The sequence below is a fragment of the Formica exsecta genome, unplaced genomic scaffold (genome assembly GCF_003651465.1).
Source record: "Formica exsecta isolate Colony F162 unplaced genomic scaffold, ASM365146v1 scaffold15, whole genome shotgun sequence".
In the NCBI taxonomy this organism is placed as follows: Eukaryota; Metazoa; Arthropoda; class Insecta; order Hymenoptera; family Formicidae; genus Formica; species Formica exsecta.
The window spans coordinates 1,657,767-1,675,448 of NW_021848825.1; the positions used below are offsets into that span (position 1 = coordinate 1,657,767).

Genomic DNA, 17,682 nt, shown 5'->3' on the forward strand with positions numbered 1-17,682 from the left:
TATATATATATATATATATTGTATTTAAAAGAAAGACGTATTTAAATAATCATATTATTAAAGAAGAATTTACAATGCGAAATAGTATATTTAATGATATACTTTGAAAAAATATATACTTACAGCATGTCAATAAAAAACAATATGTTAATAATTAAGTTTAATGGCATATTGGATAATTATGGTTGACAGCATATTTATTATAATATATACATGTAATGTAATAAGTTTAATTAAAAACATGCCTTTCAACCAACGGATGCAGCGCGGATAATGAATCGCGCATGAAACACGAAGCCAATACGTGTTGCATGGTCAAGGTCGTCAAGAGAGTTGAACAGTAATTTTACCGCGATACGTCATGCCTTCGAGAATAATTTCGCGTTACATTCGAGAAGAATCCTTTGGACCCGATGATTCCAAAATGCTCAAAGTCCATATGTACGACGTTTTTCGTTATGGACACAAGTCTTGTTATACTTTTGCATAAACTACTGTTTCCTGGTAACCTTCGATGAGAAAGGCGGCGCCCGCGACGACCTTGATATTCATTCATAAAAACCTGTTTGCTTGCACTTGCGCGATAGAAAGAGAAGCGACAAGAAGCGATAATCTCTAATGAAGTCCTCGGGACTTCCGGTGGGAAGTCTAAATCATTTTCAGTCACGATTTTTCTTTCCGTTTAAAAAAACTGTGAGCTTTAGGTGAAATAAACTTATATTATCTGCTAATCTTTGTTATTATAATTAACATCATTAGCAATTTTTTTTTTCAAAACAATGATTGCAGCAAATGAAAAAGTTTCTCTCATAATTGCGTTTTTTATCATAATGATGTAAGAGGAATTTCTTGATACAGAGCTCTCAATATATCGTATTTTCAGGTGGTAACACTATCGCTGTACGCCTACTTTTTCTCAGCTTTACTTGGTAGACAATTTGTTGCAAATTCTGGAGGCGCTGGGAAGTATGAGGAGCCGGACATGTATTTCCCGTTTTTTACGACGCTGCAGGTAATTAGTAATAATTGATATCATCTTTATTGATTGTAGAATGTTATATTGTAGTTTTTCTATAATGTTTGAGAATTTTTATAAACACTCAATATTTGTTCTTGCAGTTTTGTTTTTACGTCGGATGGCTGAAAGTCGCCGAGGTATTAATTAATCCTTTCGGCGAAGATGATGATGATATCGAATTGAATTGGCTGATAGATAGGCATATTAAGGTACATGAAATAATTATAAAAATTCTAACTTTACATTCAAATAATCTGCAAACTGTCACGTATACATTACATTGTTATTTATGAATATATATTTTTTTTAAGTATTATCAAAATAAATATTACAATAAAATATTTGTGCATATGAAAACATATTTTTCGCTGCGTATCTTAGTTTTTATATTCACTCTTCAACGTTTTATGTTAATGCAGTTTTTTTCTTATCTTGCCATTGTGTTTATCGTGTAATAGGCGGGTTATATGATCGTTGATGAGATGCACGAGGAACATCCGGAACTTCTAAAAGATCAATACTGGGACGAAGTCATACCCAAAGATTTGCCGTATACAGTCGCCAGCGAGCAATATCGAAAAGAGGAACCCAAAGGCTCCGCGGAGCATTATAAAGTAAAAGATAGCGATGCTCTTTATGCAAATGTTATGCTGGGCACACAGATTCATAGTCACGTTCACCATCGTAAGACTCATCAGGATGATATGTACGCCGATTACGTAAGTAAATTATTCAGGCGCGATATTGAAATGATTTTATATAAGCGATAAAAAACATTCAGTCTAAACACAATTATTATTTAAAATACTAAACAGATATTATGTTCAGTTAATATATCCTCCCAATAATTTTATAATAATTCTAATACTAAATTTTGCGCGTTTATCAGGAAAGTGTGGACACCCCGTTGGTAGAACGAAAGAAAAACGGATGGTTCCAACGACAGATTACTCGAATGGGCTCGGTACGCAGTTCCTCGACCACGTATAGCAGTGGCGGTGGTTTCTTTGCACGAAACAGACATAACAGCGTATACAGCAGTCCTGAGACCGGTGGTCTCCCGCAAACGAACAATCCCAATCTCAAAATGTCTTTCTACGATCGTCTCGTGGGACGCAAGAGCGTTCGTAGTCAACGAATGGGTCGTCAAGGTGTGTATATCGAATAAAAAGACGATGACTGGAGTTTAACAGTATGACAACTAAAGATTTAATAAAAACCAAAGTGACATTGTGCGGCAAACTGTCATATGAAGCTTTTATGTTAACGACGACGATTCGTCATATATGAATTATATAATACTTTTGTATACAATACAAAAATTTTGTGCCGTAATATTATATATATATTAATTTATTATTTTATATTTATATAAAATTTAGAATGGCATAGAAATATTTACAAAAGAAGCATTAGTGCATTCCATCTTTTTTAAATAATTTTATACGAAAAAAAGAAAGAGATATACACTATATTATTGCAAAATGTTTTTAGTAAGATAAATTATTAAATAAAATACATAGCAATATTTTTTTCTTTATGCAAAATTATCTCATGAAGAATGAAATGTGAAAATCCTTTTTTTCGTCAATTTTATATTTTTATCTTCACAATGCTGGAATGTTGCTCATCTCGTTAACATGTTTTCAAAGACTATCCGACTACGCGGGCGTTTCCAATCGAAGATTTTTTCCTCTGATAATGAGTCATGACTCGTTTTAAAAGAAAGTCTCGAGGAATCGCAAGCTTTTCCTTTATTATTTCCACGTATGCGCGAGATTATGCAATGTTTGATCGTGTGTGGCCTCCGGGATTTCCGCAATTTCTGCAATTATTTCTCTCGCGTTCTATAATAAGAAAACTCTCTAAAGAATCCTTGTACCTCTTTCTACTCTTTCCTCCCCTGGCACGTCTTGATAGAAGAAAGACAGCACCGTTAAAATATCATATCCGCGTAATTATATTCTCGCCAATGATGACAATGATAACTCGATGCGCCTCATGTCTGGCGCCAAAGCAATGGTCTAAAAGTCATTTTCACGCTTATCCGTGGCGTCGTCTCTAGACGGGAAACGTATTACGGTCGTTAATTTAATCGACACAATGTCATTACCTATTTTCTACGTATGCCCTCGAGATCTTCCCGAATCCGGAATCAAGTGTCGCTCTAACAATCATGGCAATTTGCTTCTAATTACAGGTACTATGACAAAGTTGAACTCAGTGCCAGTATCCCTGAAGAACAGGCCGCGCATACCGACTCCGGATGTGACAAAGGAAGTGGTCGATCGCGAACACAGGTTGGCACTGTCTGCCACCAATGCGGCGAACATCGGTGCCGGCGTAGTGGGCGTGATACCAGCGAACGGTCATTATCCGACCGATCTGTCGGTGGTGGTCCTATCGCCGATACAGGAAACGGAAAACACACCTGCTTCGGGGAAATCTGGCGCGGCGGCCTTGGCACAGGCCGTACTCTCGCCAACGTTAACAAGCGCCGGTTTGATGACGCCGGTGACTTTGACGCCGGTCACCATGAGCCACCTCACGCAGCTAGGTCTAATGACAACGGCAACGACAACGATGCCGCACATTAATCAGGGCAACAGTATCCAGGCGACATTGACGGAAGTCAATAGCAGTGAGGAAGAGGGTAGCGGAAGTGGCAGTAGTAGGAGCGGAAGTATCACCGGTCACGAGGACCGCTCGACGCCGTTGATCGACAACACTAACAGCCCGATGGGTAGCAACGGCAGCTCGCCCACTTTCGACAGTTACAACGATCGCTCGCCGATCCTGATGAAACCTGAGAATCTGAGTTACGTCGTCACCGCCGCTTTACCCGGTGCGCAAAATATCGCGGTGGCGGACGCGCGAGGTAGACGATCGGCGTCGCTGCCTGGTCCTCCGCCGATCGTTCAACCTGGTCGTGACGATAGAAGCATGTCGCTACCGCAATCTCCGGGATTGCATTCCAGAGAAATTCGCACGACTTCAATGGTGTCGAACAGCCGGGATGGTCTCACCATAATGGACAGACTTACGTCTGGCAATCAGGGCATTCGACCGAGGACTAACAGCTTCGGTCACGATCTTTCCAGGTCTAATCAACGGGTCCAGGATACGTCGAGAAAGATTAGTAGTGTTTCGTGTACCAACGCGTCGCTTTCGAGCGGCTTGGGTTCTACGTCCTCGACATTGTCCACGAGTGTGCCTCCTTCATCGACTGTCGCCGGCAGCAAGAGAGGCGAAGTTTATGTTTGATGAAGGAAATCAACAACACGGACTTTAACTCGTTTTATTAAGTAGAGAATACAGAGAACGTCTATTGGCAGTTCTTGAGATTCATCTTCGTACGTTGTGTGATGTATATTGTATGCATTGCATATAGTATCTATATGAAAAACATTCTCTCTTGATCTAGTATCGACGAGATTGCTTATGTATCAATTTTTGCCTAAAAGTATATCTCGTGTTTTCGTTTATAGAAAATGTAGTAAAATCTTATGATTTTATAACTAGAACTCTTGTTTATTTTCTTTTAATTTTTTATTTATCTGTAGAGATAACTATTTTTAACAAATGCGAGAGATAACATGAGTACTCTTGACAAATAAAGAATAGCTCACGCCATTCTGTCTTCTACAGTTTTGCGTCTTATATATATTGTTTACTTTGCTACTTTAAAAAGAAATTATATATATATCTTTTGAAATGTTCTATGCTTAAGATAAGAGGATGTTTCAGATGATCTACTGCAAATAGCATCGGCAATATTTTTACGATATTTAATCTTTAACGATTAACAAAGGAGAATAATTTGGAGATCGCACACCGCTGTGTTGTAAATAATAATTTATGTATTAAAGACTCCATATATATATATATATATATATATATATATATATATATATATATATAGATATATATAAATTACTTTTTGCCAACAAGTTAGGCAAGAGAGATACGAGGTTTATCAATAATAAATTACAAGGGGTGGATCGCAAATATGGACCGGGAATTTCTGGAGAGATCTATAACTATGAATGTGATTGGGGGAGAGGGTAGAGGGTGGAAGGGGACCAAGTGAGAAAATACAAAGGAGAGATACACAAATAGAGGTTAGCTACAAGTTTTAAACGATATATATATATATGACTTGTTATGATCAATCTTATAATATATATTTAAAATGTTTATTATAATCATCATGAAATTTTTTTGACGCGAGTGTAAGATGATCGATTTCCGTAAATGTTTCGTGTAAGAAAACGAATAGTTTATTATAATCGATTATCGCTTATTTAATTACATTCGCATGATAAACAGATATAATGTAATATCTTTAAAGTGCTTTGATGATTTAATGAAAAATATAAAAAGTAAAATATTAAAGATATGTTTATATCATCTTGTGCAATAATGTAAAAAAGCGTAGATTGATATTATAATATGCACACTGTTATTATAGTTTGCAATACTTACTCATATATCATAATTTTATTGCAAATTCGTTTACTCGTATACGTCATGAGAGATGTGATATCATTTTTTATAGATATTAACATGATGTTTTGTAAAATTTTTTGTAGCGCTTATTAATCCACGACAATAGTGAATTTATAAGATCAAGAGAAATCAAATTCACATTAATTATGTAATATATTCATATGCTTTTGTACATAGCTAACTTTTCACTTTGTCTTTTTCTTTCCGCTTATTATCTTGCTAAAAATTTCTTATACATTTGTTTTGCCATAATTTATTAATGTGACATATTGTTTTTCTCGCACGTCAAATATTACCCAAGATAATTGTGCATTAATAAATATATATTTGCGTAGATAAAATAAAATATTTTATTTGCCATTTATAGCAAATTTTTAGTATATTTATGGCGCAAATTGATACCATGCTGTTAGAATATTTATCAAAGTTTAAGTAGATTACATAAAATCGTTTTTGATATTTCCATATGTATATATTCCATTTTGTTCAATTTTTTTCGATAATATTCGAAAAGTTAAACTATGAATAATGAGTGTTACATAAAATGTGAATGATACCGGGATGGTATAATTGATGGAATATGTATCATAGTAATTTTTTAAGAAATTGTAAAATATCTTTATATACAATTGATAGAAAATGTTTTAGGACAAAGTGCTTTTTGTTTGTAGATATCGATGATTGATATGCGCATACGTTAGCTTAAAGTATTTGTAATAACAAAGTCAATTATTGCTTATTGTTATTGCGAGTATATTAGTACGTGCATCGTTGAAACAATAAAAGCATCATAACTTGTCGAAAGTGACGAGAGCGTATGTATATATCTCACAATTATTATATTAACTTAATATTTCTATCGAGTTAATTAATATGCTCAATGCCAATGTGCGCATAAGTCTAAATCATAAGTGATAAAGTGCTATATCGTGAACTATTATATATTATTAAATATCATTATTTCATCGCGCACAAATGTTAGTACATATAAGCACTGTTTTTTGATTGTGATGGAAGCAGTAATAATTTTAACACTCACAATGCAATTTTGTTCGCAATAAGTTAGTGAAGTTAACGCGAGTATAATTTTTATGGAACTAATTATCTATTAGAAATATTAAAACTTGTTTGTAATCATAAACAAGCAAAACGTACAATTTTTGTAAAAATAGAAAGTATTAAATATATCAGTATGTTAATACAGATATTTTTTTTTAAATTAAGTTATACGTTAGAATTATAATTATAAGAGAAAGTAAAATTTTTATTTTACTTTATAAATCAATTTAAATGATTGGCTCCAAATTTTTATCAATTAGATGTATATAGATCCAGTAGTTCCATATTATATATATCGTAGGTTGGGCTTCCACTATAAAAACTATTACGATGAGATAATATTAAAACAAAATAATTATATATATATTTGTGTATATATAAAATTATTTTAATAGTTTCACAGTAATAAAACTGTATTATATAACATATAGCCAATTTTTGCATATATATCGGTCTGTGATGAACAGAAAAAAAATAGAAAATATTGCGTGCCCAATATTGATACTTATTTATAACATTATTAAATATCTTAATTGACGATTAATCGAACGATTAGAGCAATGTCTATATATGCAATGACTGTTCTAATTTCCTACATTCAATGACATAATGTAAGGAAAAAGAATCCAATTTTGTAGATATTTAATTTACTGTACTTGTATATAAATACATTCCTTGTTATATCTATCGCAAATGCCTAATTATTATCATGAACAATTAGATATATATAAGTGATTGCTTTAAATTTGTCGGTGCTTATTTACATATACCTAGCTATACATATTATCGATGTGTGTTTCATATTATCTTTCATTATCTATTATCTATGTTAAAATAAATACTTTAGAAAAATTATAGCAAGGTCTCAACGCATCTCATAGTAAGTAACTATATCGCGATGATAAGTCTCGAAACGCGTATGTTAAGTGATTTATTCATTTAATCACGTAAGAATCGAAATAATAGAAATCAAAATTATACAATACAATCACTTTGATCTTATTTGAAAGATAATTTAATTCCGAACAAAAAGTTTCCTATAAACATAGGTCGAAAAATGCTTCCTTAAAAAGTTAGCGCCCAAAAACCTCTAAAATCACGGTTATTTTTTACATTTTTACAAATATCAGGGAAAGTATGCGTCTTTTAACAAAAAGTACCGAAACAAAAGTTGTAGAGAATTAAATTATCTTTCAAATGAGATCAAAGTTATTGTAGTTCGTTCCATAGGTTTTCGAATCACCGTCAATAGCCGAAAAAACACTTTTCGGTACATTTGAAATTGGTTATTAACTGGTTTATTTCAACACCTATGGAGCGAACTACAATCATTTTGATCTCATTTGAAAGATAATTTAATACCGAACAAAAAGTTTCGTATAAACATGGGTCGTAAAATGCTTCCTTAAAAAGTTAGCGCTCAAAAACCTCTGAAATCAATTATTTTTTACATTTTTACAAATATCAGGGAAAGTATGCGTGTTTTAACAAAGGGTACTGAAACAAAAGTTGTAGAAAATTAAATTATCTTTCAAATGAAATCAAAGTTATTTTATTGGGTTTCGTTTTTTACTAAGAGATGAAGACCGAAAAAACGGCACGAACTTTCCGTTCAATCCAATATTAGCGTTTTATAACGATTTTTACGCGAGCACTAATTATTTCTCTAATGATTTTTCTTACCATTAGAATCAAATATGTCTCGGTGCTTTACCATTCGATTTTTCGACGATCTAAATATAATTTGGATTAAAAATATGCAGTAAAATAATCGAATCGTAGGATTGAGTGATTAGCATAATAAAAAGCTCCCTATATACATTATAATTAATTTACGCGGAGATATTGATTAATGATCAATAATCATAATCGTTCTATTCTCGCGGTCCAATAGGAAAATTGAAACTTGAGAGATTCATTGATAATATGTTGATTTCTTTATATGTACATATATTGTATAATATGTAATTTATTTATTTTTCTGACAAAACAAGTACCAGCGGCCATTATCATGCCAATTTACTTTCAAAGTCACGAAGCTAGATATTGCATTTACATGTCTTATCGTGCGATGCGACAATAAATCATTACGCATTTTATGAATTATCAGGCAAACCGCGATTGTTTGTGTGACGAGTGCGAGACGAGTGAGAGTTTCTTATCAGCAACAGCATGCCTTTGCACTTAGCAATAAGGAGCAATCTCCGTCTTTATGGATCTACCTTTCTCGCTGTTCTCTAACGCTGTCGTATACTTCATAACTCCTTTTCTTGTATTCTTATTTTCATACGCGATTATTCCTGCCTTTATTTTTCATCAGTTTCTAAACGATCTAGCACAATTATGTGAATATCTCGCGAAAAGCGCAAGAACATCGTGTTACGGGATAGTCGACGAACTGGATTCAAGATCCGGTTGGCCCTCACCAATGGTTTGAGTAACATTGTACAGGATTTTAATGAAGATTGGCTGTTTTGATAAAGATAATGATATAGGTAATAACAACGTCGGTATACAGGTGCGGCGCCGGAGATGCGTCGATACGAATCGCTATCGCGTGCAAACGTAACGGACCCGGTCATACCATGTCATAATGCTTGAATACTTGTAATGAAATCTTGCAACCAAAAGAGATCGAGCAATAACATTTAGTTAGGAGCAATAGCATTTATAAATGGCGGCAAGAAGTCAAAGTACCGTATGTGCTTCGTGGCAAAGGTGAACATGAAACGACACATTTTAATCGTCAATCGAAACCGTACTCCGTGGCAATCGTTAACGAAAATTGCTACTGCATCGTAAAATGCAGCATTATAAATTAATGCAACCTAAACTTATAAACTATAATTCATCGTCACGAAATTTTGAAAAAAAGTACGGTAATATTATTAAAAATTGCTAGTGCTAAAATTGTGCAAAGTAGCATAATGCTTGATTTTTAATTTTGTCGCGAATATATTTGCGATATAAAAAATAGTCCAACCAGGTAATTGTCGAAAGATTCGCTAATTTCGAGGCGGTATAACAGGTTTATGTCGTCATGTCTTCGGTGCGTGGGACGACAGTTGCAGTCATTGGTCTCGCAACAGGAGGAACTGGACGGATCAGCTACGTCAAAAGTTAATATATCTAATACATTTAAAGATTCTCATGAACTTGACATTGCGCACACATATAAAGCACTTTTAGCTTTTTAACCGACTTCAAAAAAGAAGGAGGTTCTCAATTCGACCCGTATGTATATATTTTTTGAGTATGTTCACGCATAATTAAAATATAAAATTAACAATTAATTTATGAGTTAAAGTAAAGATATGTCCTACAGAAATTAAAATTTTTATTTTCATGTACGATCACTATAAAAGTTAGTTCGATATAAGATAATATTTAAAATTTTGAGATTAAATTATATTCTACAGAGCAAATTTTTATTTTAATTAGCAAATTAATTATTAATTTTATATTTTAAAAGACTAAAAGTGTGCTTTTTGTCAAATTTATAAATCGCAAAATATATTAGATTTATTAACTTTTGACGTAGCTCCGTTCAGTTCCTTCTTAAGCTTAAAATTCATCCTCTTGCACGAGCGAGCTATCTCGTCGATGGCTTCTCGTCAATGACGCGTCAAAATAAATAAAATGATGACGAGCCACCATAAGCAGTAAAGATAATCTTATCATTATGACATAGACTTTTATATACTCCAACCGGATATATGTATATAGTCGTTTTATTGCGTGCGCGCACGTGCCACGTGTGACTTAATCTCGTAGAGCAAAAGTTAATGAGCCGCCGGGTTCTCACGCGGATACTTCCTACAGATATCTGCGAGTTTATGTAAGCTCGCGCAATCGAATAAAATCATTTCCCTTTGACATAAACGATCGATAAATTGACATTTTCTACAAAATTACCGGTACACGATTTCAATTACAATGTTGGGAGAGTCTCGCGCAAAAAACGAGAAAACGGCTCTCCGAATTCGATGGCTATAGCGCAAAGATCATCGTATTGGCATAAGGTCACCATAGAACGAAGGACTTTAGTGCCGCCGGAGCGATTCCGGCGATTCTCGTGGCCGTGGCAAAAGGCAACGGAATCGGCTCATGGTCGGCTTTTTCAGGCGTAATGTCAGTGGTTAGCGACGACTACGGTTAGGACCTGCTCTGCGGTCTCGTGTGACGGTGGGCGTGGGAATTGTGGAAACTGCGAATGCATGCTTCCCTATTTGTATCCCATCTCTCGTGCCTCATCTGACAACGATAGATCCATTCCAAGCTGTGGCCTGGAGCGTGATCTAGAAGATCGCTTGCCATGCGATCGCTCGTGGCACGATCGACACCCACGATATATTCTCGTCAAATGTGGTTTCAATTTTTTGCGCTCCTCGATGAACGCTCTCGTGATATTTGGAATGTCTCGTTTGTGCAACGTGCTAGCGCGGAAATTGGTAAAGTGGTACACATCTCGATATAAGGAAGCACATCGGACAAAGTGAAATATATATCAACGAGGATCGCTAATCGTCTCTCCCTCGATCATACCGCGGATCTTTTTCTCCTCTATACCGGATTGCTTGCTTTGATACGGACGATCGGCTAGCCTACGATCGGCGCCCACACTTACAATCGCTTAGATCAACGGCTAACAAGACCGTGGTATTTCCGGCTATCGACGTTTGAGCGATCGTGCAACTCCGACCTCCCACGCGTGCCGATCACCAGTGCGTGAATGATTGGTTTTATTTGTCTCCGCGCGGTCACACTATGCGAATGTAACACGAATATATGAGACTGATCGACGGCAATGCCACTAAAATTTTATAGTTTTTGAAGCGGACGTGAAAGGGTCGAGGCTGGGATTCCGAGGACTATTATCGTGTGACGAAATGTGACGATGGAAGTAATCGGTCGTCGTCTGGCGGCAGGTAGCCGGAATAAAACAACGAAAAATAAACGCGTTTAGGCGTTTAAGCCGCATTATGATGGACCATAAATTGTCCCGGTGCCCAACCTGAAACTTTCTATATATTCGACTTCCTCGTACAAACGTGACAAAACAAAACGTACATTCGCATAAGACCGTAGTCTGTATGAACAAAGCATTTTCTCGAATTTGATGCTCATATATAAAGATTTCAAACCGGTTTTTACCGTGGTAGCTATATATAGCCGGTTACATTTAATAAAATTTCTCTCATTATTTATTGACTGATTGGTTACCAATTAAATAAACAAGAAAATACTTGAGAACTCTTTTTTTATATATCAGTATTTTTAATCGGCTTATTTGACTTTATAATTTTTTACATTTAAAAACGCGCCAATTAATAATAAAAAATATATGTGTGTGTATTCTTATTCTAAAATTATTAATATTATTTCATTATCTTGTACCTCATTTTATACAAAATATAATTATCTAAATAATGAAAGTGTGTATGCGTATATTTTATACTTATTAATTAAATATATAATATAAAAAAATAATTTTAAAATTGAATAAAAAATAATTAAATATTTAAACAAATTTTTGAATAAGAATATTTAATCAGATATCAACAATATAGTTATAAAATAAGCCTTTGAAAGCTGTATTTCTATAAATTACCAAATACTTGCAAAACATCCGACTATATATCGAACATTTTTCTATTATGATTAAGATGAAACAAATTATTTCAGGATATTAGTAGCGTAATATACTGATATGCGTTGATTCTACGAATATGTTTATCGTAAAGTTTGCGAGGAGCATTTTATAAAGTTTATGGGAGCTACAATCTTACATGTTCGGTGTGCTAGCCCGTACAATCGCACCGGTCGCGACATATTCGTTTGATTCACGACACCCCGGAAGCGAGGTGGCTACGATACGAAATGCCATGACGTTAGACACTCGGCGTCGCCGTGGCCCCCATAAGGACTTATAAATCACTGCCAACAAAGCGATTGTTCACCCGTATTCGAGTATTATACGCTTCCCTCGCGATCTTTGTGCGAACGTTATAGAGGGTTATTGAGACCGCCGGATCTCGTTCCTTTATTAGCGGCACGTCCACTCTCTTTCGTTTATTCCGTTTCAGTTCCATCGCATACATTTATAAGAACGAAATTCATTATATTCGATCCTCCTCTTTTTGAGAGATACCTGATAGAGCACGATGTATCTACATAAGTCTACGACTGTTGTCGCGACCACGTGCGGTGAAAATCTTACCACGTGATGATAGACATTGTGATGAGAAAAAGTCATGCTAGTTTTAAATTACAATAATAGAAATGCATTTCTCCGCGTTATTTAAAATGCCTGTAAAATGTGTACAACCGTGACTTTGACGGCGAATATTACAGCACGCAACAAAGAGTAGACGCTGGAAGCAGTTTTCTCGTAATTCGTGTGTCGTTCAAGAAATCAATGAATAAGAACCTATGCCGTCTCGCATGTTAACAAAATAAGGTGTTATTTCGCCGATTCAAGAGTTACAATAGTAATGCTTTGCATCCGACTTCTAGTAAGGAGCGCGAACCGGCGAGAGTATTTAAGGCAAAGAGGAAACAAACGATGGTCAATCAAAATTGCAGTTAGACGCTTAACAAGCCACTTCTCTTTGTTTCCGCTAACAAAATTGCAATAATGACGTACGTTTGCGCGCATGCAAGAAACCTCTCCGTCGTTCGTATACTATATTAGCGTGTAAGCGATTCGCATGCATAAATGTAGAGATCCGCCTCAGCAACGATAACAATAACGACAGGCATGAGGAACAGATCAGAACATATACATCTTATGTATCAAGCCACGAAAGGATCACGTCGCAACATCTGTCAACAGACTGTATACTTGACAGGTCGATAAACTAGCTGACGAAGCCACTAAGACCCGCCTTGCATTATGCAACTGAGGTGTGCCGAATTTTTTTTTTCGTGGTGTGCGAAGGCAGTCGAAGCAGGAAGGATCTTTCCGTATTTTACGCCACTATCGGTACGCGGAAAAGACATCGTGGATGTTATCATTTGAATGCAGTCACCGTGACGAAGCAACAGCAACGATCTCTCTCTTTGCGATTTACGCGTGCGCCCTTTTTTCTCTCAATTTCCATCCGTATAAATTGAATTAATTGTCTTATTGTTAGTGACAGATATATGCGATTAAATTCTTATTCGTGTTCATGTACATAGAAATATTTATGCTCAGATTTTCAGTGACTTTATAGTGGCGCATAATCAACCAACCGCAACGTAATTTCTATATAAAATTAAGAAAATAATTATTAATTTGTACGGTGACACCTTTCATTTTTTTTTCTCGCATTTTTTAGTGTAAACGATAAAACTTTGTCAATTCGCTTATAGAAAATAGCCATTACTATATTGGGAATCTCTTGTAAGCATGCCGGAATAAATTGTATCTACATGGTGTCTTCATGTAGAATGTATCCTGCTTTTTGTAGCATCTAACATTGTCGTAAGAGGAACAGGTTTACAAAACTTTTTAAACTTTTTACATCTGCATTTTTTACATTAGACTTGATGTAATCTGATAAATAACTTTAGACACATTCAGAAATCTAAGATGCCGCTATGTTGCTATTGCAGTGGAACTTAGATAATTGTCACCGATTCTATAGAATTGTCACATCCTATGCATAGAGCTTGGATAATGAAATACATGCATAACGATATCTAAATACAAAATACCAATAATACACGATGATCGACTGATACAATCACACAGCATAGATACAACGTTAGATTAGTATTCGCTTTTGCGTAAAAAGAAAATTGATATATTGAGAAAGAGAGAATCGATTAAATCACAAAACATATTACATCACAATGATGAATACAATTGAAACTTTTGCAAGACACCATGTATATGTTTCCCCGCCCTGCCGCCCTCACTGTTTGAGCTCGAAGCAATATCGGGGGTATCGGGGGTGGTTGCACCGGCAACGTTGCACTCTGTTGGCGTTGCATTACCTTACCTACGTCTCACACACACACATACACACACACATTTTCATACACACAATACATGTATGTACATACAGGGAGGGAGGGAGGGGGAAGGGGAGAAGTTGCATGGAACCTTTCGCGATTACCTGTGCCTATATTGCGCATCGTAAACGATAGCTTTTGCATAGACGGACAAAGCGAATACCTGTTGCAACACACGCTTGCAACTATCTTTTTAATGCATATTCGCACATATTATATATCTTACACATCTCTAATTATAAATTGTAATCCTCTATATAAATGACTATAAATGTTATCAACCAATTGTTTGCTATTATGTGTACGCATTAAAAAAAATAAAAAGATAAAGAAATGATGCAACAATTATAATTTTTCGTATGTATAAAGACACATCCAAGTATTAGGATAAGTAGATTTTTTCGCATTTCTGGCTTTTTAATTAGAGTCCTGTGTAGCACGCGACAAAATTATAAAAGGAACTTTTAACTTTTATTCTTAATTTTTACGCTCTAACCAATATTTCAAGAAATATCTTGATTTTTCGTATAATATTTTATATTATATATATTATACGAAAACCTGACAATATACTTATTACCGGGCAATCATATAAATGTGAAAGGATTAATTAGTGCTGCTAATGATTTAAATTCTGTAAAAAATAAAAAATAAAAGATTACAAAATTATAGGAAAATTATAGTAGAATAGACTTCTGTTTCTCAGAAATCGATTTTTCGTATGTCGTATCACATATCAAGATATTTCTAAGTTCCGAAGAAAGTACAAAAGTATTTTGGAGCCCTTTTTTCTCTCTATTCTCTCGATTACTGTCTCTTTTGCTTCCATTTTATTTCAAAATATTAATATAATAAATATAATAATTACGGTATCTCTCTTAGTCTGACCCTTCCTCTTCGACCTATCCGGCATGGGTGACCCTACCGATAACTATTAGCGTTTTCGAGTGAAGCAAGTTTGATCGCTTTGAGACCGATTTTTTGCTCTAATTAAACATCAAATGCTTACTTGAAATATTTAATTAATTAATCTAATAATCCAAGTACCCTTAATAATCCAAGATGGAGTATATGGCGTCATTAATCGGTCTCAAACCTGCTTCACTCGAAAATGCTGTACGTTACCGCCGGCATACCGAAATATTTATATAATGCAGAATTCACTAAAAATTTTTAGATCGGATATAGCTGATAAACAATGATTAATGCAATATTTGATTAATGATCAACATGCAATTACAAAACTTAACAATTTTATGTAATGCAAACATTTATGACCAGAAGAATTGTTAATAAAGTTATTGATTATTTTTTAATTGTAGAAAAAAGTACTTGGCCTACTAGCGTATTTTGCGTAGACTTTCAAAAAAAATATTCGAGAGAAGATAGATAAAGTTTCGATGTAAATCAACGATTAAATCACAAGATAAACCGCGATTTAAAATTTGTGAAAGAAACGCGACGAATAAATAAATCGACGATAGTCATAATACTCGATTCCAATGCATGTAATTGTATGTAATGTAATGTATATAATTTTTGGAATAATCAGAGGAACGATGTAATTACTACATACTTATACGAAAATGTTTCGACGGACGTTTAAAACGCTTTTCATAATCGCGTCTGTAATAGGACATTTGTAAAGAACCTAAAGCCCGATTTATTTTCAAATGCGTGATTTTATGCAAATTTCGCGATTGAGAAGAATATAAGTACCGTTTCGCAAAGAATTGGCTAAACAGAATAAAATCTTATAAATCTTAAAATACCGTTATAAAAACATTGCGTTATCGCCGCGTTCAATAATATATATTCGTTCGTAACCATAATCTTTTGTATCAAAAAAGTCAATAAAAACGGGTAAATTTATTACAATTTTAAATTGCTTGAAAAATATAAAATTATCTATAATATACATTAGCTATATCCATGTGCAATCTACTATTAAGTCTTTTTAGCATTAAGACAATAATAATACTAATATTAATAATGATGGAAAGAACCGACAAGAAATAATTCTCCACGATGAAGATTATTTCAACTTCTTGCCGGTACGAACCACGCAATTTTACTAACGTTTATCTGACGAAAGGGACAGCGATAAGGTCCCTTAGCTAAGACAGCTATCGCGTCCAAGAACGTGGAAAAAACGCGATGTTTTTTGTAGCATATGAATATGTCATTTTTTTATTAATTTTCATTTTTTGGTTTTCCTACAAATAAATTTTATATTATTTATATTTTCTCCTTATGTCTAGCTCTTTAATATCCTAATAATCTTAGCATTTTTTAATTCCTAATAAGCATTCAATTCCTTAAGATAATCCTAATAATCTTATTTTTGCTGGCTAAGCCAGCGGGAATCTGTGATCACCTAAGATTGGACAGTGTGCCCTACCTCGCGTACCCTATTCGCGTGCCCTACTCGCGTGTTCTAATCGCGTGTCCTACTCGCGTGTCCTATTCGCGTGTCCTAATAGAATGCACCGGTAGCATTTTTCATTATGTGCCATTGCACATAGAAGTGCGCAAACACATGTATTATTCAATATGTGTATTATTTGCGTCTTTTGACCACAATATTGTTCAACCATGATGCTTCCGTTGGGCCAGATGGACCTACCTTTCGTTGATCCTGGCCATATTTATTCTGACTACATCTAGCCAGAGATGTAGCTTCGACCTCTATCAGAGATCAATGAAGGAGAGAAATTCCTTCTGTTGCCGGCTAATTATTGTCGCCGGTGCTTGAGCGTAATTTTACACTTGTTTATGAAATCGTTTGTCATGCATTGTTTTAATATAACTTTACTTTAATTGATATAATGCCAAATTATCAATCAAAACTAATTGATTGAAATTTTTATATAATAATATAATATTATTTATAATAACATATAGTCAAAATAATTAATATTTTAAAAAATTTATTATAAGCATTGAATTTTATATTCGATGCATACAATAATATGCAGATTAATAAAATAATATTATAAATTTTGAAAAAAAAAACGCTTTTACTAATAATTCCATATACAAGCTATAATCTAAAAGTAGAAACTTTTACAAGATTATAGCTTTCATATAAAAAT

At 34.4% G+C, this 17,682-nt stretch overlaps 1 protein-coding gene across 1 annotated transcript in view; it reads left to right on the forward strand.

Annotated features, from left to right (window-relative positions):
* The window catches only part of LOC115232807 (bestrophin homolog 15), a 64,340-nt gene extending 59,442 nt beyond the window's left edge, over positions 1-4,898 (forward strand). Inside the window, exons 6-10 of the mRNA XM_029802911.1 lie at positions 884-1,012; positions 1,120-1,227; positions 1,477-1,737; positions 1,908-2,169; positions 3,219-4,898. Of these exons, the coding sequence (XP_029658771.1) occupies positions 884-1,012; positions 1,120-1,227; positions 1,477-1,737; positions 1,908-2,169; positions 3,219-4,282 (1,824 nt within the window). The 3' untranslated portion in view covers positions 4,283-4,898. The remainder of the gene's footprint in view (positions 1-883; positions 1,013-1,119; positions 1,228-1,476; positions 1,738-1,907; positions 2,170-3,218) is intronic.
* The last annotated feature ends 12,784 nt before the right edge of the window (positions 4,899-17,682 follow it).